At 40.4% G+C, this 26685-nt stretch overlaps 1 protein-coding gene across 1 annotated transcript; it reads left to right on the forward strand.

Moving 5' to 3' along the window:
- Positions 1–8456: 8456 nt before the first annotated feature.
- RGR (retinal G protein coupled receptor) lies at positions 8457–26148 on the forward strand (the record flags this gene model as incomplete). The annotated part of the gene is made up of 7 exons (XM_080347861.1): positions 8457–8535; positions 11430–11586; positions 13237–13358; positions 22623–22776; positions 23336–23453; positions 24980–25093; positions 26005–26148. The coding sequence occupies 7 exons, from the start codon at positions 8457–8459 to the stop codon at positions 26146–26148; spliced, it is 888 nt and encodes a 295-aa protein (XP_080203987.1).
- Positions 26149–26685: the final 537 nt, after the last annotated feature.

A 26685-nucleotide genomic window follows, 5' to 3' on the forward strand; every position in this document is an offset into this window, starting at 1 on the left:
CCTGTGTTGCATAGAGAGAATCTTTTCGAGGATTCCAATGCTTCTGACAAGTTTTGCTACACACAAAAAGACCTTTAAAACTCAAAACAAGTATCACTCATAGATGCTACAGTCATCGATCAGTTTTCTGCTATGCCAGCTCCTGACATTACAGCTGGTAGTAGTGGGGAAGAAAAGCAGAAAAAGAGAAGCATTGCAGCAAATTCTCACTGCTGGAATGTATGGTTTATAAAGTGCTTACTTTTTCACATTAATACTTAAACAGTGCTCAGGAGCTCTAGTAAGGCACAGGCACTCTAAAAGTTTTTGTCAAAGACTGACACCTGTATGGCACAAAGATTAGAGAAAGAAATGTATAAACAAATCAAGTGTATGATTGACTTGTACGTATGAATATATAAACATCTAGATTTAAAGCTTCAGTTATCATGAATAGAAAAATTAATACATAGGCTCTGCTGGCTATAAGCTCTTTGACTGATTTCTGATCAGAATAGTAGTTAAAGGGGAATTTTTACAAGTCTTCTAAAGAAGGAAACCAAATAGATAGTGAGATTGGAGAAGTATTTATGTGTCTGTACACACAAGCACACACTCAGTGTGTGAGCAAAACATACACCTAGAACAGCATAAATGTAATGTCCAGCAACAGCATTCTCACAGAAGAAAATGCAATTCTTTTCTGAGAAGCCACAACCACATACCAGTCCATTGCAGTACAATTTGATGACTGGACATATCATAATCATATCTGACATATGTATTTTAAATGGGTAAAACTTTTTTAGGTTTGTATTCCTGGCCTCTCTTCTCTATTGTACCTTCATTCCCAAAAATCCAGTAAGATTCCTACAGTTAAAGAAAATCAGCTAACTTCGGGCTTAGCATCCGTAGCTGCATGACAGAGGGGGTCATGCAGTAATATTGCTGACTGCAACCACCTTTTCTGATTTGGACCTTAATAGTATTAGTCTAAGCCCTGCAGAGTCACCTCTGCTTAGGAAACACTGCCTGTTTTAATTTGCTTCTCCAGGCATGCAAGAATTATTAAACTTCTGACGCTGTTTATCTGGGTCCTGAATGCAGATAGAACATGGTGTTTTACATGGCAACCCTCTGCCATCTTTCCAGTCTGATAATCACCAGCTTTCCTATTTCGATTTACCTGCCTACAGCCTCAAGATTTCACAGGCCGAGTACGTGCCCTTGTGGCAGTTCCAGTAACCTCTTGGAAGCTGCAAGTCAGGTCTTACACACAGGGACTAAGAAAAATTAAAAAAAAAAAAAAAATAAAATAAAATAAAGCACAAGAAGGTAGAAAAGGTAGGAAGAAAGGGAAAAGGAAAACTTTTGCCCCAGTCTATTCTATTTTCTTAATGTTATTTTCCTCAGAGCAATAAGCTCCTCTCAATCTATTATCTTCAGTGATGTAACATACGTATATATACGAATGTGGTGGGCTCATAATAGGAGAATTATATTGTTCGTGTAATTATTCTTATTTTTATTCTGATTATTCTTGGACTAAATGATTCATTGTATGAATTTAAAAAACAAACAAACAAAAAACAACAAAACAAAACAAACAAACAAACAAACAAACAAAGAATTGTGAAATACAGGGAGTTTGGGGAGGTAACAGCAGAAAACCAGGGCATGCCTCAGGTAGCCTCTCAACCTCACAACTGTCTTACTAACCCACGGAAGGGCAAAAAGGAAAAGTGCCACACTTTAGTCCTTCTGATTTGCTTTATGGCCCATCCTTCATTTTTTCAATCCTTGAAGACACGTAACTGGCCTAATTTTGATGACCTACCCTCACCAAGATATGAGTGAGAAAGAAACCTGGGAATATAAGGAAAGCCTATGATGATCAAGAGCTTCCTCTAAGCATTGACTTCCCTGTCCCATCTGCCTGCAGACATAGTAATATTAAATCCATGCACACCCATCTTCAGAGAAGCTAATTAACTTCAGAGGATCTTTTCTAGGGCAAAAGTGGCCCCACAGTCCCACTCAGACCAGAAGAAACACGGGGAAGGTTGATGTTCCAAGGGCAACAGCAGGAGGTAGCACTTGTGCTGCAGCCTGACAAGAACTGTAGAATGAGATGAAGTTTTAGTGAGGGCGTTCCCTAAGGAATTCCCACAAAAGTGAAGGGATGTGCAAGGTCCTTAGAAGGTCCTGTCACCTGGGGAGAGTTTAATCATTTATCATAATGAACATTAAGCTTCTTTACCGATATATTGGAAAAAAAAATACCAAGCTTCTCTTGTTTTCTTAACAGTTTACTCCTCAGTGCCTGTATTTTAACCTCAACAATTATAGGCATTTCTACCTTATTAAGTAAATGCATCCATTAAAGTTTTTAAATTAACATTTATATTTGCTTCAACGTCTCAGGTAAAGTGTTTGGCAAGTTACTTCTTTTGCCTAGAGAAACATAAGAAAAACAATCTTTTCCTGGGCATTCTCTCTTATTCAAATTTGGTAGAGTACCTGTAAAATAGCTATGTAACCTACAGTTCATATATTTTGTCTGTCTGAAAAACAACTGCCTAATCAAGACTTCCACTTTCTGGTGAGATTCTGCATACCAAAGATTCTATTCAGGACCTGAGGATTTTTCTGTAAAAACAAAAAAATTACGATGACTAAAGTGACTGAAAGCTGAATAAGAGAGCCTGGAACTATCATTTTGAAATGGCACATTATGAAAACTCTTCTCCTCCTTCATTAGCTAGCTACAAAACAAACAATAATTCAGCAACTTTCTCACATTAGAGATGACAACAAAAGCACAACTGAAGGCTTTGCCTTCATCATGATTAATTTAGTTTTGTGATACAACATAATCTAGTTTTTACAAGTCTCGTTTCACTCTATTACAAAAGGCAACTCAGCTTGAAGAAATTGCTTATTACACTGAGCTCAAAGAGTTGGATAACAGAAGCTAAAACAATTAGGCAATCTTTAAAAAAGCAGTAACACTTATTTTATGGAAATGTGGATGAAAGTCCTGGTTAATTCAGGATGCAGTTTATAAATAGTTATGTTGATTGTCTCTAATGTGCTCTAAAAAGTGCACTTAGCGCAAGAGGCCTTGATACATCTATTGTAAATAAAGTATATTTGGTCAGGTTTCCATAAGATCCTTCAGAAAAAGAAAGAAGACTAAAGAAGTGCAGAGCAGGCAATGACTGTAGTCAACGTCAAGCTTCAAAAGAAGTGGAAAGCCCCAAATCTTTTATATTCTGGTACAAATGACTGGACTGCTCCGTCGGGCAGGTATCAGTCTGAAGTAGTCTGTGGGCTCTCTCAAGAGTCAGTGAAGAGGAGGAGGTGTCTCCAGAGCACGATTTGTCCTGCTCTACAGTGGGTGATGCTTGGGAGCTGCCCATTTGGTAACAGTAAAGAAAGCCTGAGTTAGACTAGATAATTAGCACATTTGTTTTCTATATGGAAAAATTTACATATCATTAATCCTCTCAATGTAAACACAGATCTTATACTGAAGTCAAGGAAAGCTGTGCAGAATTCAGGCTTAAGTAACATTTGTGATGGAAGTATTAGCAGAAAGTTTGGGGAAATCCCTACAGAGAGACACTGCTAGAAGACCACTAGACAAGATATACAATATCACAGTGACATACACAGCCCAGAAGTTCATTTACATACGTGGTCAGTAGCATAAACTCATTGAGGAACTGTTCAGAGAGAGTCTTGTTGCTTCTTTACAAGAGCAATAGTAAACAGAAGGAGAGCTGGTGTGCAAATCTCCTTTTAATGCAACTAAAGCCCTTCTCAAAAGCAAGGTTTTCTTTGAGAACTGAGAACTGGTCTTTGAACTGTAAGTCCTGAAAGAGTTATTATTCTGCATGCTGTGGGAAGGCTGGAAGGCCTGAACCCCTCAGGGCAAACAAAACAAACCCAGTGTTAGGTATACCAGATATTCTGTAGAATGGCCTTCTCTGAAGTCCTGAAATATGCCACTACTCAGCACAGAGGGATAGCATATTTCATTATATTGTGAATATGTATATGAGTCTAAAATTAGTACGGCAGTTGAAAGCAAAACATATTATTTATAAGCATCTAAAATGCATTTTGGGAGACAAGTAGCAGATGAAGGCAACAATTACATATATTTTATAACAAACATGATTGGGGTATCTATTAATAGCAAAGACTAAGAAGTCTAGGATGCAAATAATGTTCTAGTAACTTCATTAATTTTCTAGTATGAGTGGATGGATATATATATATTTATCAAATACGTATTCAAATTACTATGAATTAAGTTACTTGACTTTAGAGAAGCAACTCACAGGAAGGAAAGATGATGCTTCTCAACTCTACAGCAAGTTTCCTCACTCTAATGCCTAAAATGCAGTGGTGTGCAGGAAAGCCAGCCCCAGAGCCACGTGGTCACAGAAGGTCATGCAGTGTAGAGACCAGGCCATGGCAGGGGTGTGAGTGCCTGCCCGGACCCAGGCAGCTTTGCATTCTTGTGTAGCCAAGCACAGGGTTAACGCATGACATGTGGGGAGGAGATGAGGAACCTCTATCCTTTTTTGAAGGGATTTTCACACAGCACTGCTCTAGCTCTGTCTCTGAAGATGCCCCTCCTGCTTTCTTACTTCCTTCTTACAGCTCCTTCACTTTGGCTTAGCACGTCCAAGGAGCTTTTCTCTGGATATTATCCCTGATCTTGGCTCTCTGAAACTTGCAAGTGAGTCCTTCCTGTACCTTCCTCTGCACAGGCAGCACCTCCCACCCCTGGCCCTCACCTTGTCCTCAGAGAGGACAAACCCTGCTCTAGAAGCCCTTGCATCCTATCAAGAATGGTCATTGCATGGCTGCAGGATGGTCCAAAGGTTTGAGGCCTATCCACATGCTGCTCTGCAGCCTTGACCTCTGCATCATCCCTCCCATGACCAGTGCCAGGTGTTTGTTTACAGTCTGCAGCATATTCTCAATGGCTGCTTGCAAATCAAAACAAATCTACACAACTGCAACTAGAAGGTCTCTGTACAACACGCATTCTGGTTTCCTTTCCTCAACGAGAAGCATTTCCCATGGGGACCAAGATTACCACTCATTTCTGTGATATCAAACAGAAGTCCTGTGTGGCTGTATTCCCAGCCTGCTCCTGCTGAAATGCTGCAGTTTGTCATTTAAAGGTGTTTTTCAATATAAAAAGTCAAAACCAATTTGGCTAAAACTGAATCAGAAGAAAGGATTAGGGAGGCAGAGGAATAATAATACATCAATTTAGCAAAATTCTTGCTGTGAACATAAAAAGGTATGCCAGTAATCTGCATTGATTGCTTGGAGAAAATTCAGAGTGCATGAGCACTCTGTTATCTTTGCACTGCAGCTTTTTTTGTTGTGCTTGTACCAATGCATATTTTACAAAGATTAATGTGCTCCCACCAAATCCATACAGTCTTATGAAATCCATGGGGACATCTGGCGAGAACCTATCAGACCTTTTTTCTGCGTGTTCCTTGCAAACAGATTAGTAACAAGGGAAGTATTCTAAAGTGAGAGGGTAAAATGAAATAGATGTTTTATTGACACAGAGAGGAGATCTGTGGCAATTCAAATTATGAAGTTGCAAGATAACATCGAGTGAAAGACCTTTTTCCCTGAATTTGGAAACAGCAAGTAGCGATCGAAAGAGTGTATAAAGTAGAAAGGGATCACTAAAAACTTCATCATTTAAGGATTTAATTTAAGTCTTTAGCAAATCTTTTATCCTTTGCATGTTTTCACTAACTTCACAGGAATACATGATGTGAGGTTAAGTCTTACATAAAAAGGAGTGAAAGGAAACAAATACAGCTTTGTTTTACCAACTGGAAAAAAACTGTCATTAGTAGATTCTATCAAACTCAATAATTTATGCCCTATTTACACCTCCTCTTTGCTCGAAGAAAACCCTTCAAAACTAACTGAATTTAGCAGCCATATTGGACCATACGTCATCCCATACTATCCCAGTGAACTATTAGAAAGTCAGCTTAACAGCATCAACAATAGATATTGAGACCCTGGCGCATAAATTTTCTATTGATACCAATTGCACCTGAATCAGATGCTGATCCACCACTGGAAACCTTGGCTGCAACTGACTTGTGTTATTAGACTCAGCACGGATAAAGTAAATAAGGTTTAGACACAGAAATTTTTAAGATAATTCAAGAAAAGCAGCCAACAAGTTCATATATTCAAGCTAATAAAGATCTGCTAAATCCAAAAGGGTTGGGGGAGTAGCCTACTTTCATGAACAAAGTTTTGGAACGAGCAAAGTCTGCACCACAGACTTTAATACACACCACAAAATATACCAGCAGTGTAACGCATTTGGGATGTTTGCTTGGGAGTGAGAGTGAAGTGCACTGTCAGGTAACCAAAAGCACCTGACAGCCCTCCTGAGGGCAGTTCACACAATATCCATGGTTTTTATCCCTAGTCTAGAAGAGCTGTGCAGCTTCATGTTGACAAGCATTACAATGAGCCATCTATTTTCAAAACTATCACACTGAAAAGATTTACAGTACATTTACAAGACCTAGCACTAATTTTTTTGCAAGAATACACAATGGATCACTATTAAAACACAGGCATAGATCAGTCATTTTCCCTGCTAGAAGGCAGGACTGTCACCTTCTTTGTCATCAAGATATGTAGGTGAATGAAAGACAAACATAACGATGGATTTATGTGGTTCAATGTAATTTTGCTCTGCTTAAATGAAAATCTGTATAGCCTAACAAATATCATGCCCTTCTGAAACCTACTTCAAAATCCAAAAGCATATCCATCATGGCAATTACCTACATCAAAACCAGCTGTAAATTGAATGCCAGAGATCACAAAACACAGTAAGATGGTTTCTCAACCTTGAAGCTTCAATCATTTCCTCTGGGCATCACAGCCTATAAGCACGGATTTCAGGAAAACTGCAAAAAATCCACCCCTGTCTTCAACAGACCCCTGACTGTGAATGCACCTCCACTGTGTAGTCAGAACCATGAACAATCTCTAACCATATCTGGAGCAAATTCAATCTGCTGAATTGAGATGTTTCAATTCACCCTGTCTGAGCTGGGGGAATATCTCTTGTGTCTCAGCTCTCTTTTTGCTTCCATTTTGCAGTAGGATTATGAGACTGAAAAATGCTACATGTCAAGATAGCAACTATTATGCTAGTAGCACCTTATTGTTAAGGCAATGAGTAGGTCTGTGGAAAAGTAGTAAGGAATTAGAAGTAAAGAAAAAGGAAACAAATGCACTAAAAAGGGTGTAATAAATTGCCGTTAATAGAAAACAACCCTATCTAGTAGTTATCATAGCTATTGCTACTCTAAATGTAGGTTAAAAATTGAGAACCATGGTCAAGTTACTCACTTTTAATTGATAGGTATAGAAAATTACATCAATAATAGTTGTATAGCTAAAAACATATAATTTTTTTTCACTCAGACTCTGAAAGCTGCTATCTTCCATTCTGCAGGATCCAGGGACTCAGATTCCCAGAGAGGTAGTTAACCAATCAGTACTACCAGAAAGGAGAATGGCTGACCCTGCTGGGAAATGACAAGGAATCATGCACATCTGGGATCTGTTGTGTGGTATGCTTGTGGTGGGAATTCAGCTGGCAGGGAAGGATCTGGAGGCTGCACAGCCACATGTTGCACACACTCCAGAGCCACACAACAGCGAGACCCCAGTCCTCAAACATCTCCAAAAGGGCAGCTAGGTAATTCCTGTGAGCACTCACACTGGGCAACTAGCATACATCTTTGTATGTCTAGTGCACAAAATCAGTAATTTGTGTTTGCCTTTAATCAGACTGTGCCAGTGTGAACCTTAATTTAAGCCTCGATTATGGAGATACGTTAAGATACAGAATAGTCATTGCCAGAAAAATACACTGTCTGGTTTCTAAAAAAGCAGAGAGGGGAAGACCTATATGCTGCAGAGATTCTCGATTCATACTTTTTCTCCTAATTATCAACTCAGTGAGTGCCCCTTTGTTTTTCAGGTCACTCCCCAATTATATATTACATGTTTCCTTCGTTCCACAACCTTTAATTCTTTTCCAGTGTTGCAGAATTAACTGGACAGAGTTCTTAATCTTGTCTCTACAAAGAACTTGTTGTAATTGCAATGAAAGCTTTCATTTTGCTGGTGTCTGAAATACGATTTGCAGGGGAAGGGGGAGGGCAGTTTGATGCTAGTCCCATCATTAATAACATTCTTGTGGGGATTGTAGTGGTGGGAGTAAAAACCCCAAAGCTTTTATATAATAACGAGCATGTGTCTGCACGTGAGCTGCTCCTTTAAGAAGCCTTGGGCTAGTGGGAGAAGGGGGATCCAGAGAGGAGGCAGCCCTACAGCTCTAACAGAGGGCAGAGGTTAAATCTGTTGGCATTTTTGTCGCAAGTATGGTCACTGCATACCCGCTCCCTGAAGGCTTCACTGAATTAGAGGTGTTTGCCATCGGCACTGCGCTGCTGGTAGAAGGTAAGCTCTGTGTGGGACCTCAGCAGCAATAAGATTTTTGTCCCTATTATTCCTGGTGGGAGACTAAAGAAAAACTGAAGCAAACAGCAGCATTTGTGGTACACTGATCCAGACCTATGGGGGTTACTGTGGCTATACCAGTAGTATTTCTGGTGAGTAAATCAGTGTGAGCTGCCAGCTGTTTGCAGTGAAGATCTGCTCTGTATACATAGCTGCCCTATGGCAGAGAAGTACTTGATACTTAGCTTTCTTATCAAGACTTTGAGATGTAAGATTTTGTTGTTGACTTTTAAAGGTAATCTTATCTTTCTTGGGGAAGAATGTTGAAATGACTGATAATATCTCAATAAAACTGGGCTGCTTGTTTTGTGGATTGTGATGGCCATCTTAAAACCAGAATCCAAAATAGTAGTGCTGCAATTAATGGCTGCTGGGTAAAAATAACAAACAGAAATATACTTGCATGAGATTCAAAAGCTCTCACAGTGTTAAGCAGCAAATTTTAAGGTAGGACACTGTATCTGTTTCATTAGGCAATGTGGGCTTTTCTTAAGGCATGTGCCACTCTGTTGAGAGACTGAAACAAAACTGTGAATTTATATGTACCTGGCAGCTAGGGAAGGACGGGCTTGTAGGTAGGATTATTTCACTGGTGTCTCTTCTGCACTACACCACAGTCAGGGCCTAGGACCCATTCTCCGCATAGTGCTGCTCAGCTGGGTGTGCAGGGATCATGGCGCCCAACAGCAGAGAAGGCATAAGCACCATCTGAATGGGATAAATGCTCATGAGCTCACTCCAGGAATGTGGAGCATGGGAGAAAGGAGGCTGCTCAGCCTCTCCTTGCAGGCAACCTCAGCTGGAAGACAGCATTGTATCTGCCTGCAAGGGAAAGCTGAAAGAGCGTGTCAGAAAATCTTCCTTGGAAGAGAGAGAGAGGAAAAAGTTCCTACTTCTGGCCCAGGAGCGAAACAGAGAGTTCAGGTCTAAACCTGGCCAAGAGCCATTAAGCCTTCTGGAGGGACTGGCAGGTCCTGGCATGACTTCGCACTTCGTTACTGAGGGATGAGAAGCAGCAGGAGAATAGGGACACCGTTGGGTGCTGGCAGATCCTGACAGCCGGGGTCCTGCTGGGGAACGGCCCTGACCTGCCCACCCAGCCCCTGTGCCCAGGGGCTGCAGCCTGCCAGGGCCATGCTGGTAGCTGCTGGTAAACTTCACTTAAACCTAGATGTGTCTAACACATTCATGTTGTACTAAACACAAGCATTTTCTAAAGGCTTTTAAGCAGAAAGCACCCAGAAGATTGGCAATAAAACTTTATCTTTGTCATCTGACTTAGAAGATTGAACTAAATAATTAAAGATTAATTAACTTTCTCAAAGACTCTGAGAGACACGCACTGAAGACCTCCTTTTTTGCTGAAACTTCTAAATGCAGTTTGCAAAAACATTCTGGGGAACAGGAAAACCTCGCGTTCACTTTATTAACCAGACATATTTGCTGTTCTAAAAATGAAAACTCAAACCTTTTTTTAAAAATTTAGTAAGCTCTCTATTTGTACACTCATGCTAGCCTTCAAGAAAGCAGAGTGAGGTGAAGCCTGAAGCTTCAAAAACAGGGGAAAGACAGAAAGTTCATACAGTGATAACTCTTCAGCTCTACTTTAAATATGGTCACAACATGCCTCTTCTAAAGGTTCCACTGCATTTGGGAGAGTTGGTAGCAGTTTTACCCTGTGGGTGGGAGGTAAGCTGGCAAGGAAGAAATAAGAACAGCTCCAAATATTTCTTCTGGAAATATTTTGTTATATGTTGTGTAATGAAAAATGCACATCAGCTGTTACTATGGTTATGCCATCAGCCATTAATGCAATTAAGGTAGGAGCAGGATTTCTGACTGCACAAAATCATCCATCTTATGTAACTGCAGAATTAAGACAATGAGCATAAGTAACTACACTACTTTACAGAATTAGGCCACATGGATTTTTTTCCACACTATATCATTTCTCTTTCCAAGAAGAACACAAGGAAAAAGATCTAGTGCTTCTCATCTAACTGAGACTTAGAGACGGGATGTTGAGTCAGAGCCTCATCAGAGCTAATATAATTCAGGTCATCTTGAAAAGGATGTTGAAGGACAAAGCTTGAGTTTAAACCACTGAAGAATAGGTTTCAGGGTGGCACAGCTTTGTGCTGGGTGAATAGCAGGGGTTGCTCGGATGCTTCTCTCTGAGGACTAACTTATTTTTTTAAATCTGTCAGTGACTGCTTTTTATAATTAGATTATTCCTTTCCATGTATAGTCTATTGACGAAGGGCAGTAATAAGATTGAGCTGGTGTGAGTCAAGCACTGTCTAGGTTACCCTTAGACTGAAGACCAAAGAGGGGCAGCCTGACTGAAATGTGACTGAGGGATTTCTGTGCTGAAACACAAAAGAATGTTACAATTGATATTAAACACAACCCATTTCTTCTACCAAAGACATGCCAGCAGACATGTGCACCAGCCGCACGTGTTGGCTGTCAGTCCCTCTGAAGCACTCTCCTCCGCATCTCCCTTGCTCCGACCCTCACATTCCTGGATGGAGCCTGACAGTCAGATTTCTCTATTAAAACAAAAGGGAGAATTACAAATAAGATTAAACCATTTCTGCACCACATGACCAGCCATATCCCTGATGCAGTTTGAAGCATTGGCTTTAGCTATCACCTATGACTTCTCTCCTGAAAGTCTTTGTAACTTGCATGCAGACTGTGACGGCTACAGATACATTCCCTGTGCATACGTTTTTACAGTAATTATTCTTCTCTCATTAAAGAAAACAGCAGTATCAATGTAGATCTTTTCCATTTCCAGCTGAATCACATCATTCAATTCTGTATTTCAGCCCTGCTTGGTTTCTGTCTAAATGGCTTGACAATCATTTCTTTCCGAAAAATCAAAGAACTCCGAACACCCAGCAATCTGCTGGTTGTCAGCATTGCCCTGGCTGACTGCGGGATCTGCATCAATGCATTCATCGCTGCCTTTTCCAGCTTCCTAAGGTATGTCTTCTTTTTCCTAAAGGTTACCAGAAGGACCACAGGAAAATTAGCAGCTTAAGTTCTAAGAGAACAAATTAATTAAATTACTCTCTTTCTAGCATACCACCCTAATCAACCTTTTTATTCCCTCAATCTGAAACAGTAAACTGAAACTCTATATAGTTCTGCCAGACAGGTGAAAAAGCAGACTTTACTGTGTATAATCACTGACAGATTATTAGACTGATTATAGAAGACATTCAACAAGGCAGCTTTATCAGTGGTTATTCTAGAAGCTACCTGAATATCAAAATAGTAGTACACTTTCATTTGACTTAACCTCTAGATTGAGCCCAAATTTATCTGCAAGTCTTTCTGTTTTGTTATGAACCTTTCCATTAAAGCACTTATTTGAGAAGTTTGTGGAAAATGAAAATGCATATCTGTTAGCAGGGAGTTCACATCAGTTATGACACGTTTGATATTCCATGTTTTCACACATGCCAATAATTTAATCAGAAGACAGAAACAATATCAAGCATTTTAATGAATAATTACAACAAAGAAATCACAAGGAAACCATACTCAAAAAAACCATCACCTTATAAAATATCTGATGAAAAATTGCACCCAAGTAGTATATTTTTAAACCCTGGAAATACCTTTGATAGAGAAGATAAATATATTTTGAGCCACAACATGACCATTTTATTTTATCTTACTGGATATGAAAACATTTTTTGCAAATTAACAAAGTCACTAATAAACTCCAATGAGGCCTTATTCAACACTATTTTACCTCCTGTATAGGTCACTCATGCTTCAGACATTTATGCCTAACTGAAGTTAATAGAGATGCCTTTACTGAACTGGAGCTGAAAAGCTAAGGTCAAAACATCAAAATGAGCTTGGTTTTAACAACTGCAAGGCCTTTTCCTTTAAATGGGAGCAGAAGTTTCCCAGCCTCCCAAGAAGTCAGCTATCTCCTGTTCAAAAGGACTTCCAGGGGTAGTCTCCCAATACTGGTGTTCTGTAAATATATGAGAAAGGAACCTCACAGCCATCTTTATGAGCTTAAAGAGTCAGCTTAGAGGAACACAGAGAAAAAAATGCCATAGCTCCTTGCCAGGGGCGACGAGGATATTGAAGGCACATGTCAGCAGATGTCTGCTACATGAGACCATCTCACAGTTCCTTTCATTCTATGTCTGCAAATACATTTGGAGGCTTTGGTCTTGCTATCAGGACTATTTTTATTTGTTGTGAGCTTTTGTACTGTGTTGCATGGTGAAGACTGACTCTCCAAAAGGCTATTACATGTGTTGCTTTCACATGTTGACAAATCAGCTGCTCCCACTGGATGCAGATTTTGAAGATATGGATAATTGAATGAAATGTAGATTTGAAACAAAACAAAAAAAAATTGCCAACATGTAAACGAGAGGTTATATTTTGTTCTCCATATTAAAAGTAGTTGATGTACTGTATCAGACACCACAGCAAGAAAAATGCTATCAAATACCTAAAGACAACCACAGTAACAGCTTTCACAATGTTTCTCAGACAACATATGCAGGGGCTATCATTTCTACCCTCTTCATTAATGCAATTTCCAAACATGTCTTCACCTTTTTCTATCTTTTTCTTAACATATTCCTTGTTTGTCTACAGATACTGGCCCTATGGCTCTGACGGCTGTCAAATTCATGGATTCCAGGGCTTCTTGACAGCTCTAGCCAGCATTGGCTCCAGCGCTGCGATTGCCTGGGACCGATATCATCACTACTGTACAAGTAAGGGCTACAATTTAACCAGCAGCCTTACCCAGATCCTGCTATAAGGCAGCTTGCTTAGATTTCAGAGGATCAAAGGAGCACATATTTATTATTTGTATATCTTGTATGCACATTTATTTATCTTACACACTAGAGATAGAGCAAATATAAACAAATATAAACAATCTCTTCCCATACTGGAGGCACTAACCAGCCACATTCAGGAGATATTTGCTCTTCCAGATCACATCCAAGTTTATACCCTCTTACCACACTATCACCTTCTCCATTTATAATTTTCAGTGTCTCGAATAAAATCCAGCTCTTCATATTGAATAAAAATCTATGCATGTTCAGCTTCCATCCAGCACCCTGCTGTGTTCCAAACAGATCTTCATGCCCATGCAGAGTTTACTAATTACAGATAAAATGGGTGAGGCTATGGAGCTGCCTCTGCAGAGACAGCAGCTGGAACAGAGCCCAAGCAAAGCACTTATGCAGAGGTATGGTCAGGTGGACAGAGCTCAGCAGCCCTGTTGTGTGACACACAGGCACTTTGGGGTGCAAGAGCCATTTGTGGGGTTTGTGCTACGTTCCAGGGCACTTTATGAAGATTGGAACTCAGTACATTTGTTCCCAAGCAAATTATCTGCAAGTTTCAATAGAAGTGGTAGAGCTATATTTCAGTACTGATAAGAGGAGGAATATTATATATTTCTTCTCTTAGTGAAGGCTATTTTTCTTTGGTTTTTTCCTCGCAATTTAGTTTTTAATTAACTCTGACATCTTAGCTGGATTTAATGCAAACCTAATATTAGACAGGGAGATCAACCCAGGAAAATAAATTTGCCTTTTTTTGTGGACTTATGAAAGCATATTTTTGATTTAGATAAGAAATGGAGATTGATGGGATTGCCAAATATATGGATTTATAGAGATAGATGTACTCTTTTGTCACAGAACTTCCTCTCAAACTTTGGCAGTGCTGGATTTGTGCATATATGTAATGTGAGTGGAAATTTCTGCTGAATCAGAGTGCTGAGCTGGATTTAGCATCTGCAGAGACTGCTAGGATTCATTTTGAGATTCCAGCTGTGCTCCAGTCACCACTGTGGATGGGGAGAACAGGGGAATAACATTGTTCTTTTAGTGCAGATATTGAGAAGCATAGCAAGGGGCATCATCATCTGCTGTAAAACAAACTAGCAGCCTTGTGAGCACTACAGCTGACAAAACCTGCTTTCTTACGAATATGGTGCAGAGGGATGATGTTCAGTTTTGTCAAATGAGATAGTCTCGTGCTGACTGCTCTATGGGTGAGCTTTCACATGGCCTCACCTCTCCCCAGATACCAACTTTCACAGTAAATGCAGTAACTTAGTGCCCGTCTGTCCCCACTTCACTCTCCACTTTACTTCTAAGTAGCCAGTGTTTTCAAAAGTTAGAAAGGACTGAGTGACAAACAGAGGGTGTACAATCTCATGGCCTGCATTAGGAAAAGGGAAGGAGACATGATATGAAATACAAACTTATTCTGAAAGGACATCCTTGCACTCCGTAATGCTAGGACTGCCCTAATCTGCACCATTTGGCCATTTTGGCAGTTGTGTGGGAGCTCTGGCACCTGGGAGAAATCGATGAGGTTCTCCCATGCAGATCTGCAGCTTTCATGTTTCCTGATAAAGCCAGGCCCTTTCCAGAAGAGTGAGCAGTCCAGAGCACCCCATGTGATGGCACCATTCCCACAAAAAAATGTGTCCCTTTGGCAATGTTGACAGACAAATGCAGCCCTCTTTTGCCTGTACTAAAGCACAGGTTGCTCAGAGCACTTGGCAAAATATTTTCTAAACAAAAGTGTAAAATTTGGCTGGGGAAAAAACTGCTGAGCTGCAGCACTTCAATCCCCTCCACCATTAGCATCCACACAGCCTCTCAGGCACGGCCTCTACATGATTAAAACAGCAAGTGGCAAAGCACACCCAGAGCACACAGCAAACATGTTCAATCTGACAGTGCTGTTGAGGGTGAAAAGGTTGCCAACTTTTTGTTCTGCAGCTTTTGTCAAGAATTCAGCTCAGGCAAGGATTTTTCTTTATTTTTTTCCTCATGTCCAGACAAAGGTCCCAAGTAATGTAGGCTGCAAGATAAATCCATATCATTACCCTCTAGACACTGAAATATGTTTGGATCTAGAAGAGTAGCCTCTGTATTTTACAAGACAGCCTGAAAATAAGCATGTCTGTGGAAAGGCATTTTACTCTCTGCAACGTTGACTTTAATGCTTTCATGTCACTCACTCTTCCTGTCAAGAGCATACTACATTAAGAGCACAGGCAGAGAGACCCTAAGGGCACAAGCTGCTTTACTTTCTCAAATTGTTACTTACTGATGGTAATAACAGCAATGTTTGGCCAAACATTTTGAACAACAAAACAAAAACCCAGAAGGTTTTAGAAGCTCATGCTCTGTGGCTAATCTAGGAAAAACAGTCACTTTTAGTTTCATCCTTCACATGCTTATCACAAGGAAGATTAAGCCATACTTAATAGAACTGATATACCAAGCCTACAGGCTACACTGCGTTCTCAATCCATACATTAAACTCCTGTTGACACTGGTGTGAGTTAAATGCCTGTACAGAAGGTACAGAAACCATTGCCTGAACACAAAGCTATCAACTTTTTATCTTCATTTCCCGGGAACTGGTACTTCTTTCAGCCTCAATTACACCATATCCAACCTTTTGTTATGTCATAACGATTTCTGAGAAAACCTTTGCTGTGGCGTTCCTCAGCTTGACACTTGATTACACCCTATCCATATTTCTGAGAAGAAAGAACTGATGACCATGTGAGACATTACTATGATGATGAGAAAAAATGGGACTTTTCAGCCATTCTGCATGCTAATAACACAAAAATGTTCACCAACATCCTGAAAATTAACCAAGTTTTTAAATTTGGAAGTCATTACAACCCTCAGGGACAAAGTGCTAGTCTTTAAAATGTATTGATAACTAGTCAAGTCACTCACCAGCAAACAGTTTGATATTGATTGGCACATGGAAGAAAATAGCATGACCACCACACATGACAGAGAAGCTAGAGTTTCAAGACATTTTACTCTCCCTCCTTTTGCTTTCATCCTCCCCAGCAACCATGCTGGGCAACTCTTTTTTCATCCTCTAATGTATCTGTGGGGCCTATGACATGCTGTTTTCACAGCAAGGAGAACTACAGAAATCTGTAGTCTAGAAGAATGCAATACGAGGAGAAAAGGCAGGGGAGTCTGAAGGGTTTGAATGCCAATCACTTGCAAGATGGGGAAACAGATTATTGTGTTTCAAAGTTTGATCATTATGGGAAAAGGAGAAAGCAGAAGCAGTGTTAAATTAGTGCCTGACAGTGAAAGAGGAAAGGGCAAACTCTGAGGAAGCTGTCTATCAATAGCCACGCATTCAGGAGAGGAGGTGACTTGTCAAGGTAGACATTGTTAGTTCTCCATCCTTGGCCATTCAAATGAGGAAAATGTCATGAATTATGTTATTAAATAGCAAGGGAGGAAGGAAGCAGCAGCCTGGAAGGTCTCACTGGAGCTGGGACCAGGCATGCAGAGGGCAGCTGGTGTCCAGGGGTCAGCTGAAAGCAGGCAGCCTCCAGCCACGGAGACATCTTTGCTGAAGGCATTTCAAACTAATATATGGTTCACTTTGGTGAGAAGGCAGCACGCTGCCACCAGCAGGTTGTGGAGGGGGAAAGGATCCCGGTCAGTTTTTTTTCCTTTCATAACCATGGCATACAGTTACAGCTTTGAGAGAAAAGAAAAGAAAAGAAAAGAAAAGAAAAGAAAAGAAAAGAAAAGAAAAGAAAAGAAAAGAAAAGAAAAGAAAAGAAAAGAAAAGAAAAGAAAAGAAAAGAAAAGAAAAGAAAAGAAAAGAAAAGAAAAGAAAAGAAAAGAAAAGAAAAGAAAAGAAAAGAAAAGAAAAGAAAAGAAAAGAAAAGAGAAAAGAGAAAAGAAAAGAAAAGAAAAGTCTAGATTTTACACTTGCATTTAAGAATTAGGCGGAAATAGAAAATCTGAAGTGATTGATGACAGTACTTTTCTCAATATTACAAAAGAAAATATGAACAAAGTCAGCAGGGATTTCACATCAACATTCAATTTCAAGAAGCAGAATTGCAGTGAATTTTATCTAATCCTTAACATTCAAGGAAATCTAGGTTGTTATATCATTATTCAAAGATTAGCAAACTACCATTTGCCCCAATTACAGTTGTCAGCTCTGCCAAACGAGGAGCGAGTCCTTACGTCCTGTCACACTTACTGCAGCCACCCTGCCACACTTCCTTCATCTTGTCTTGCACCTGCATCAGTTTTCCCTGACGAAATGTCAATGTTTATACAGATCTTGCATTTTCACTGAAGCAGGAGGTAATTGCCAAGACAGCTTTATGAACATGGAGAACCACAGCAAAAAAATTAATGGAGTTTAAAAATCCCTTTATTAGGTTATTTTAAAGAGCTTTTTCTAATGATACGCACAAAAGAAACTATTACACACTGCAGCTTTCTTATTCCTACAAAAAAACACTTGTGAGCACCAGTGACAGGTGCTTTTTGCACTGCAGATGAAGTAGGTACCAACATCTATTTTACTTATGACAGATACATATTTTCCCTCATAAGACTTTCAGATATTTCAGTTGTTGACAAACTTCACCAGTTTTAAGTGATGCATGTCACCAAGTCTGGTACAAGCAATATTGTTCTGGAATGTATCAGCTATTCTAACCTAACCATTTGCAAGAATGAGGAAAAGGGACATCTCCATCCTAGAAAATCTGTTGACCTTTTGTTTGAGAAATTCCTTTTGAACTCCAGCCTGAAATCTAGTTGAAAGGTAGCCATTGTGTCAGAGATGTACTTTTTGCTGTTTCTAAGAAAATCAGCTAAATGTTTGACCAATTTATAACTCTTTTAAAAATCTAAATTAATAAGTGTCGCCACATACTACAGATGGAGAAATAGTTTATGATTATGTCACTAAAAACTGGCCAGCATAATCAAAAGGTTTAAGATTCCATGCTCTATCTAGCGCTTCCTAAAATTTAAGCTTTTGACATCACAATTTTAGTAATCTTTAAATGATGGAGATTTTAGTCCCAAATCAATTACAGAAGCCATTATAAGTCTCCTGTATTAATATTTCATTGTCTGGAAAAGAGAAGCTGCTCTCTTGCTTTTCAAAGAAAGCAAGCCAGAGCACAAGAGTGATTAGACTTAATATGACCAAATTGCCAGCACTGAGCCCTAATTATATGCTGAACTCCATACATAGACATTTAACTGAATTAGGATCTACATGGCTATTACAATTAATTTTATCAGGCCAAAAAAGACATTCAAGGTAAAGCAATGGCCTGCTCCGCACGAAAACAACTGAACTGCTCTCTAATTGTTCTCTTGCTGTCACAACCCTCTCAGGGGAAGACATTTTTGCTGTGTGAAAGGAGCATGATTCTTTCATTATTCTTGTCTTTTTTCTGTGTAGAATTAAATAACATCAAGTTTGTTTAATTTTGCATTCATACATTTTTAGCTGCTTCTCATGTGTCATTCATTAAATGTTTTCTGGGGGCTTAAAAGGCAGCTGACTTCACCAGGACTATTTCGGCATTAATCTTATTTTGCAAAAGGCCAAATACAGAAAGAAAAAATGAATTTTGTAAGTTCTGATTCTCTTCTTTTCTAGTGTCCAAAATGGGACTCCTCAAACCTGAGGAGAGAGAACATATGAACTCAGCCCCAGAGATGAGCTTTACAAAGGCAGGCTGTTGGGGCAAACCTGATGCCAAACTCCATTATTGCATGATCCCTTTATTCTACATCTAATAAGAAAACAGTGTTTCCTAACACCCACGGAAAATTAAGTAAAATAAACCCTTTCCTATGGTTTTTCATGGAAGAGGCACAAACATTAAAGCAAAAAAAGAAATAGGAATATACAGGGAAAAAAGAAAGCTAATGGAAATTGAGAAGTGTCTAGCTTTGCTCCCCATAGCCCTGCCAAGCATGTGGATCTCCCTGTCCATAGCAGAGGGGAAACCGAGGCACGACACCACCAGCCGACAGCATGGGGAGATTTCCCCTAGAGCAGGGGTGTCAAATTCATTGTCACTGGGGGATACATCAGCCTCGCGGTTGCCTTCAAAGGGCCAAATGTAATTTTACATTCGGAGTAGGAGTAGTTACATTTATACAGTCCTAAAATTACATTTGGCCCTTTTCAGGCAACCACGACGCTGATGTGGCCCCTGGTGAAAATGAGTTTGACACCCCTGACCTAGAGTGTCCTATAGGCTGCGCTTTTTCTGTCAGAAAATTAAACATAGAAATCTTCATTAAAGCCACTCTTGACACAAAACATTTGAAAACCATCTCAGTAGGAGGCCTCACAACTTTCATGTTGCCTGCGTGCACCCCAACTGGTAGCACATGGGGCTGGAAGGAAGACGTGGCACCAAGAGACTGGGCACCATGAAAGTGGGAGCCAGTGAAGCAGGAACTTCCCCTGCTTTTCTGTGCAAGGCAACATCAGGGAAGGTGGGATTTCTACCAGCCCACACCCCAAACTCTTGCAGGCGGCTGGATCAGCTGCCCTCTGTCACTGCAGGCACGCACGAGCTGCCTTGAGCATGCCACCAACACTGTCCCAGCAGCTTAGGGCAAATTTTGGCAACACAAGGGTCTTTTCCTTACATGCAAAGATCCATAAGGGCTGGTGTGTGGCTAGGATCCAGTGGCACCGGGATGCCTCAGCCGGGGACCATTGTGTTTTGAGACCTCCACGATATTGCAGTAGTCCATGAAATTAAAGGATGGGGTGGAAAGAGACCAAAGTTTCTGCCACACAATACAACAAAAAATAACTGGTATTAACTATTTTATAGGAATTGCTGAGAAACAAACAAAATATTTAGTTTGTTCTTTTCAGAGTATCAGGAGGGCTTACCACTTACAAAATTGCATTCCCGAAGCAATAGAGCTACTTTTGCAGTGGGCTTGGTTTAAAGGAAACACAATTCAGATCCGGGTTTCAGTGCAGCTGCTTTTGACAGCGCCTTTAAATTGTCACTAGGATATGTAAAACACAAAACAAACCTGATAGATTTGTTCTGATTGATTTCAAGTAATAGTTGTGTAAAGCCAAGCTACAAGAAGTGCTGTGTAGAACACAAATGGAAATCTCGGATGAGTAACAACTCTGATATGTTTGTTTGAGGATATAATTAAATAGGATGCAGTTCTAAAAGATACAACTTAGGCTACATTACTTCTTTGGACTGGGAGATTAAAAATAATTACAAGTTACCAAAACATTTAACTCGAATTTCCAGTCCCCTAAATCAGAAACAATTAATTCCTTTATTTTCATCTATGTCATTCTAGAGTCATGCGATGTCAGTGCTACAAAGCAATATCTGAGCCTTTGCAGACGAAGTATATCTGCTACGTAGGAATCATACAAACAACAGATTTTAGTCATTATTAATCACTCTTCATTAGTAATTATTTTTTAAAAGTGTTTAATTACTAAAAAAAAATCAATAACTTTTTTGTAACTACCATATTAAAACATAGGCTACAAAACAGACAACTGCTTGTTTCTTCCCAGGGCACTCAGTTCTGGCCCCACAGAGCTGGACAGCTTTGCCCCATAATTAAAAGTATTTACTTTATTTTTTCCTTGGTATTTAAATTGCAATGTGTACTCCTGTCTTTTCGCATAACTAATTTTTGAACACTTGCATCAAACAATTTTTCCAAGCTGATCTTTAATGCAATTCTAACTCTTTTCCCTAAAGAACCTCTGGAAGATAAGAAAAAGGACAGAGGTAGAATCAGCATTTCTATAAAAGCGCAATTTCACCAACATACCTACTTTATCATCCTTCTTTAAAATATATAAGAACAGTACAACACAAAATAGCTACTGTAGAGTTTGTAGTCCTTCCTGGAGCTGCTGCCTTATGGGGATCTCCAGCCTATGCAGCCCTCAAATATTCTCTACTCATGAGTCAGCCACATCTGATCCCACAGCAGGACCTTGTGCACCTCATGCATCTCACTTTAAATCTTTCTCCTTTCTGAGAAAGGTCAGAATTGGCCTGAATCTTCCTGGCCTACTGCTGTGATGCTGCTGTTCAGGGCAGACAATAAGATTGCTTCCCAATCTCAGCGAAAATTACGTCATTACTTCTCCCTAACTGGTGATTTGATTAGAAAGGAGTAGTGAGAAAAGTCACTGTGCTCCTTGCTGTTGCAGCTGGCATCATGTGCTATTCAGAATGGGCATGATTATGGATGTTAGCTTAGATAACAAAATTATCCAGGCCTTTTTACACGCAAGCAGTGAGGCTAACACAATATCCTGCAGCAGCAGGGAAGCCTGCTCGCCTTCTCCATGAGTAAATACTTCCTGTGTCTTCTGAAGTTTCCAGTTTTTCATTTCACTCTTTGACCTGTTCCTATGATATTTTATGGAACTGGTTGAAATAGGCACAAGTGATCACTTTTATCATAACATTTGAAAAAAATTACTAATGCTGAATTTCATATTTCCTGTTCCAGGCCAAACAACAATCTTAAGGGCAAAATAATTTTTAGAACAAGATCTGTTGTCAGGTTGTTTACATATATACATATATATATGTATTCACATATATATTGATGAGCAGCGATTTTAGAACATAAGTCAACATGTATTTAGAACATATATCCACAAGTTCCCTGCACTCCTGGCAGGGCAGAAGGGAAGTAGGTAAGGGCTGGGAACTGCGTGCAGAGTCACATTTGTGATTTGGCCCACACCCTGCAGCAGGGCTTTGATTCTTCAAACACGGTTTATTGCATCATCCTGTTCCTTCTACTCTCTGCCTCATCTGAACATCTAAGCATGTTCCCGAAACACAAGAATATAATGATTGTAACAGCAGCTGTATCTCCAGTGTGGTACAAAGCTGAGCAACAATACAGCGTTTGTCTAAGTAAAGCACACAAAAGGAAAGTAGAATTTGCTGTTTTCCTAAACTGTAAAAGCTTCTTTCAGATTTTATGCAAGGTTGATTCCTCTAGACTCAGGTTAGGTTCAGGCTACAAAACACAGACAACTGCTTGTTACTGCCCAAGGCCCAGGGCACTCAGCTGTGTCCCCACAGAGCTGGACAGCTTTGCCCGGTGGTTTTGTTCTGGGCACAGAGATCCCCTTTTCTCTTCCCGCAGGGAGCAAGCTGCAGTGGAGCACGGCTGTCTCCATGATGGTGTTTGCATGGCTGTTTGCTGCCTTTTGGTCTGTGATGCCCTTGCTGGGATGGGGGCAATATGACTATGAACCCCTTCGAACCTGCTGCACCCTGGACTACAGCAAAGGGGACAGGTGAGGGCCAGGGCCAGCTCCCACGGGAGGGGGGTACAGGCTGCCGTCCCCTGGGGCAACCTTGGCAGCACACTGAAACCCCCAGTTGTCCCCCAACGTTGTTGCTGGGGCAGATCTCCCTCTCCAGCAGCTGGGCCAAGGCAGGCATGACCCAAGGCTGCCTTGACTCGCATAGCGGTGCGCAGGAACAACTAAAGTCAGCTTCTTCCATGGGAAAGGTTTGTGCTCAGGTTTCTGCTACTCCCTTCCTCATCTATAAACTTTTCTGCATTTTGGACTCAAGAATCTTTCAGAATGGTTTTGGTTTTCTGCAGTCCAGCATAGATGTCTGAGCAGGTTTGCTTGGGTTTAGAAATTAAACACCTGTTGTGATTTTCTACAACACTATCCATCCCAGACAAAATAGCAGGGCACAATTTAAACAGCCTTCAGAATGTTAACAAAATTGGTTTGGGCAATTTTAAAAATAAAAGTTAATGAATATTTACAGCAAGTTTACCAAAATGTCCTAGAGAGCTATTAACAATGTCTTTTTTCCTCTCCTCTTCACCCTTTCCAGAAACTATATCACGTTCCTTTTTGCTCTGTCCATTTTCAATTTCATCATCCCAGGCTTCATCATGCTCACAGCCTATCAGTCCATACATCAGAAGTTCAAGAAAACTGGGCACTTTAAGGTAAGAAAGCTTCCTCAGCCCCTGCAACTGCCTTGCCAAAATAGAGCTGCCTCCAACAGAGACCAAGCCCTTAAAAAGCCAATTTCTTTTGCAGAGGCTTTGACTCAACTCCTTCTGTGCTAACTCCCCAATATTACTGAAATAGGAGGGTAGTGCACCACAGGATGGGGCCACCCAGAAAGTTCGTAGAAACTCTATCCTTAGAGATTTCAAGATTTGACCAGACAGCCACATCTGCCCTGACCTAGTGTTGTAAATAGTTGTTTGTCAAAGCAGGGGTTGGACTAGTGACCCTGAGGCTTCCCTTCCATCAACACTGGTCCAACTCTAGTTGCAAAACAAATATGCAGCATGCAAAATATTTGCTAATAACATAGATAACATAATAACATAACAGAATATTTATCCAGAGAAACTTTGCTCAGGAAGGATCATTATTCCCTGCTTTGCTACAGGCTCTTAGCTCATCGCTGAGGAAATCAGCTGGAACCGCAGCACAGCAAGGAAACACGCAGGCACCTCATGGAGGGCAGAAAGGCCTTCCTGTACATGTTGTGTTTACACTTGGTTGAGGACATTCAGAAATCTTTATGAGCTGGAAACAAAGGAAGTGTTCTGGTGCAGCAGGTTTATGAGAAAGTAACGCAGCAATTATATGAGTTGTTTCTTTAGGTGCAAGCTATACAGTCTGGGGCACTATGCGTGACTGGCAGGCAGAGTCTTCTCCCTGCACTCAGTAGAGTTCTCAAGGGGGATGTTATACCAACATGGTCTCTAGCTGTCTGGAATAAATACATGTGCCCTCTACATATTTCTTGAACAAATCTCAGTGTTCATTATTGTAAGTCTATTACTTTTTTTTTTTTTTCAATGACTGATTTCTTTCTTATGATATTCTGTAGCTGTGCAGACTAGTTATGATGCAGAAAATTTAAGGGTAAATTATAAGTTCCCTATTCGTTAATATGTACAAGACACTTGGGAACAGCTGGCCATGACCACCATGGATAAGGCCCTAACATGAAGGACAGAAGAATCTTACTACCACAACACAGATGCCATTGCATCCATCTGTTGCACTGCCATAGCAGTGGTTTCACACAATTTGTCTGCAAAACCCTCCAAGTCAGCAAAATGTTGTTCCTTTTTATCTGTTTTTAAATTTACACGTTGCTCTACCCCCCAGCAGCAATTGCTGACCACAGCTTCTACGTCTAGCACCCACACTGATTTAACTGACCTACCATAAGGTGCTTTGCCACCTCCACCCAGGAGCAACTGCCACCCCCAACCCAAACCCAGGGGACAGGGCTTTGGGACTTGCAGCACAGGCAGCCCTCCATGCAGCAGGAGCTGTGCTCGCACACCTCCAGCATTGACAGCAAAGCAGCAATGATACAGCATGTCCTGCTGGCTGATCCTCTCCTGCTACTGGGCAAGAACCGCAGTCTCACAGGACTGTCCCATCCACTTGTTGCAATGTGTGGTTGTGAAACACAAAGGAATTTATTGCTCTTGTTTTTCAGTTTAATACTGGTTTACCCTTGAAGACGCTGGTCATTTGCTGGGGTCCCTATTGCCTTTTATGCTTCTATGCAGCAGTTGAAGATGTGATGTTCATTTCACCAAAATACCGTATGGTACGTCTATGCCACCCAAGGAAATTCAAATAATGACATTCTCCTTAGTCTCCTCTCTCTGTTCCTGTGGAACAATGCCAACTCACAATTGGTTTTACTTGCTATAACATATGTAACAAGTAGATCATTTCCTCAAAGCATTCTGTTTATCTACCACTTTTAAAGCAAAACAGCTGAGCACAATGATATAACAGGCATTATATTACTGCTTTGATCAAGCAACAATTTAGGAAGTCAGGGTTTTATTCTTCACCAGTCAGTCAGGCATCTGTAGCCTGTGCTGCTTCATGGTTTGTAGGAGCTTTTCATGTTCTTCCCAGAGTCAAGTACCAGCTCAAAATTTTCAATTTTAAAGAGACTATTCATCTCATTCATTTTTCTAATACTTCTCTCTCCTCAGGAAAGCTGCAATTGATCACTCTTAAGGTTATGCTACCTCCTTTTTTCTATGAGTCTTGGCTCCAAGAATGCCTCTGTGACTCAGTAATATCACGTCAAACCTTTCAACTTTCATTCAGTACCCAAAAATCAGCCCAGTTTCAGGTCACCGAATGTATTACTTATGTATTCAGTATCCCACATAAAATGTGTTAGCAATATCAGCCCACTTATCCACCAGAAGGTGTCCACAGCATACCCTTCACTCCTGCTAAGTGCTTATATTCCTTCTCAACTGAAATATCCCAGTTTCAGGTAATACTGATATAAATTCTTTTTCCTGGAGACTATAATGTCCTGAGTAAGAGCCTCCAACTGACCAAATTTCTTTTACCTCTCATCTTTCTAAGGGTAGCAAGCTACTGCCATTGCAGACAGGCATTTGTTTGGTAAAGGAAAACTGAGCCTAGGCTGAAATCAGCCCATTGGCTTCTCTGCATTTTTCTGTTAATAGATATTGTGTCTCATGACAGATTCCTGCTGTTATTGCCAAGAGTGTGCCAACCGTGGACGCTTTCGTATATGCCCTGGGGAATGAGAACTACAGAGGAGGAATATGGCAGTTCCTCACAGGACAGAAGATTGAGAAAGCAGAGGTTGATAACAAAACTAAATAACTCATTACGGCATTAAGCAAAATTAATGCAGGTACATCACTGAAAGCAAAACGCTAGAGGAAATTGTGTGCATTCTCTGATATGTATGTCCAAAGGTGGTTCCACATAGGAAAGGCCGTGCATCAGCTACAAGCAATGAAGTATTAAAAGAAAGTCTGCCAGATAACTGTCCAAACTGTCATGAGCTGCTTGCCAAACAAGCTGCCTTAAACCCGTGTTGATTGTCATCAGTCTCATTTTATATGTCACTGCAAATAAACTATGTGCTGGAAAGATTTTCTTTTCTTCCTTGATACACTAACATAAAAGCTCTGCAAATTAACTGAAGCAGGGTATTTGTTTATCCAGTGAGGTCTACTCAAATCAATCTGTGCAGTTTGTCCATATGGTAATGTCTGGATTACTAAAAGATTAAAGGAGTATCCAGTATTATGCCACATGTCTGTATAAATAGCTTGTTCATCTAACTCATTTTCTATGCACCCAGAATGGGAGTTCCCAAATTTCCACAATGAATCTTCCATCCTAATTCCATAA

Source organism: Nesoenas mayeri (genome assembly GCF_963082525.1).
Source record: "Nesoenas mayeri genome assembly, chromosome: 7".
In the NCBI taxonomy this organism is placed as follows: domain Eukaryota; kingdom Metazoa; phylum Chordata; class Aves; order Columbiformes; family Columbidae; genus Nesoenas; species Nesoenas mayeri.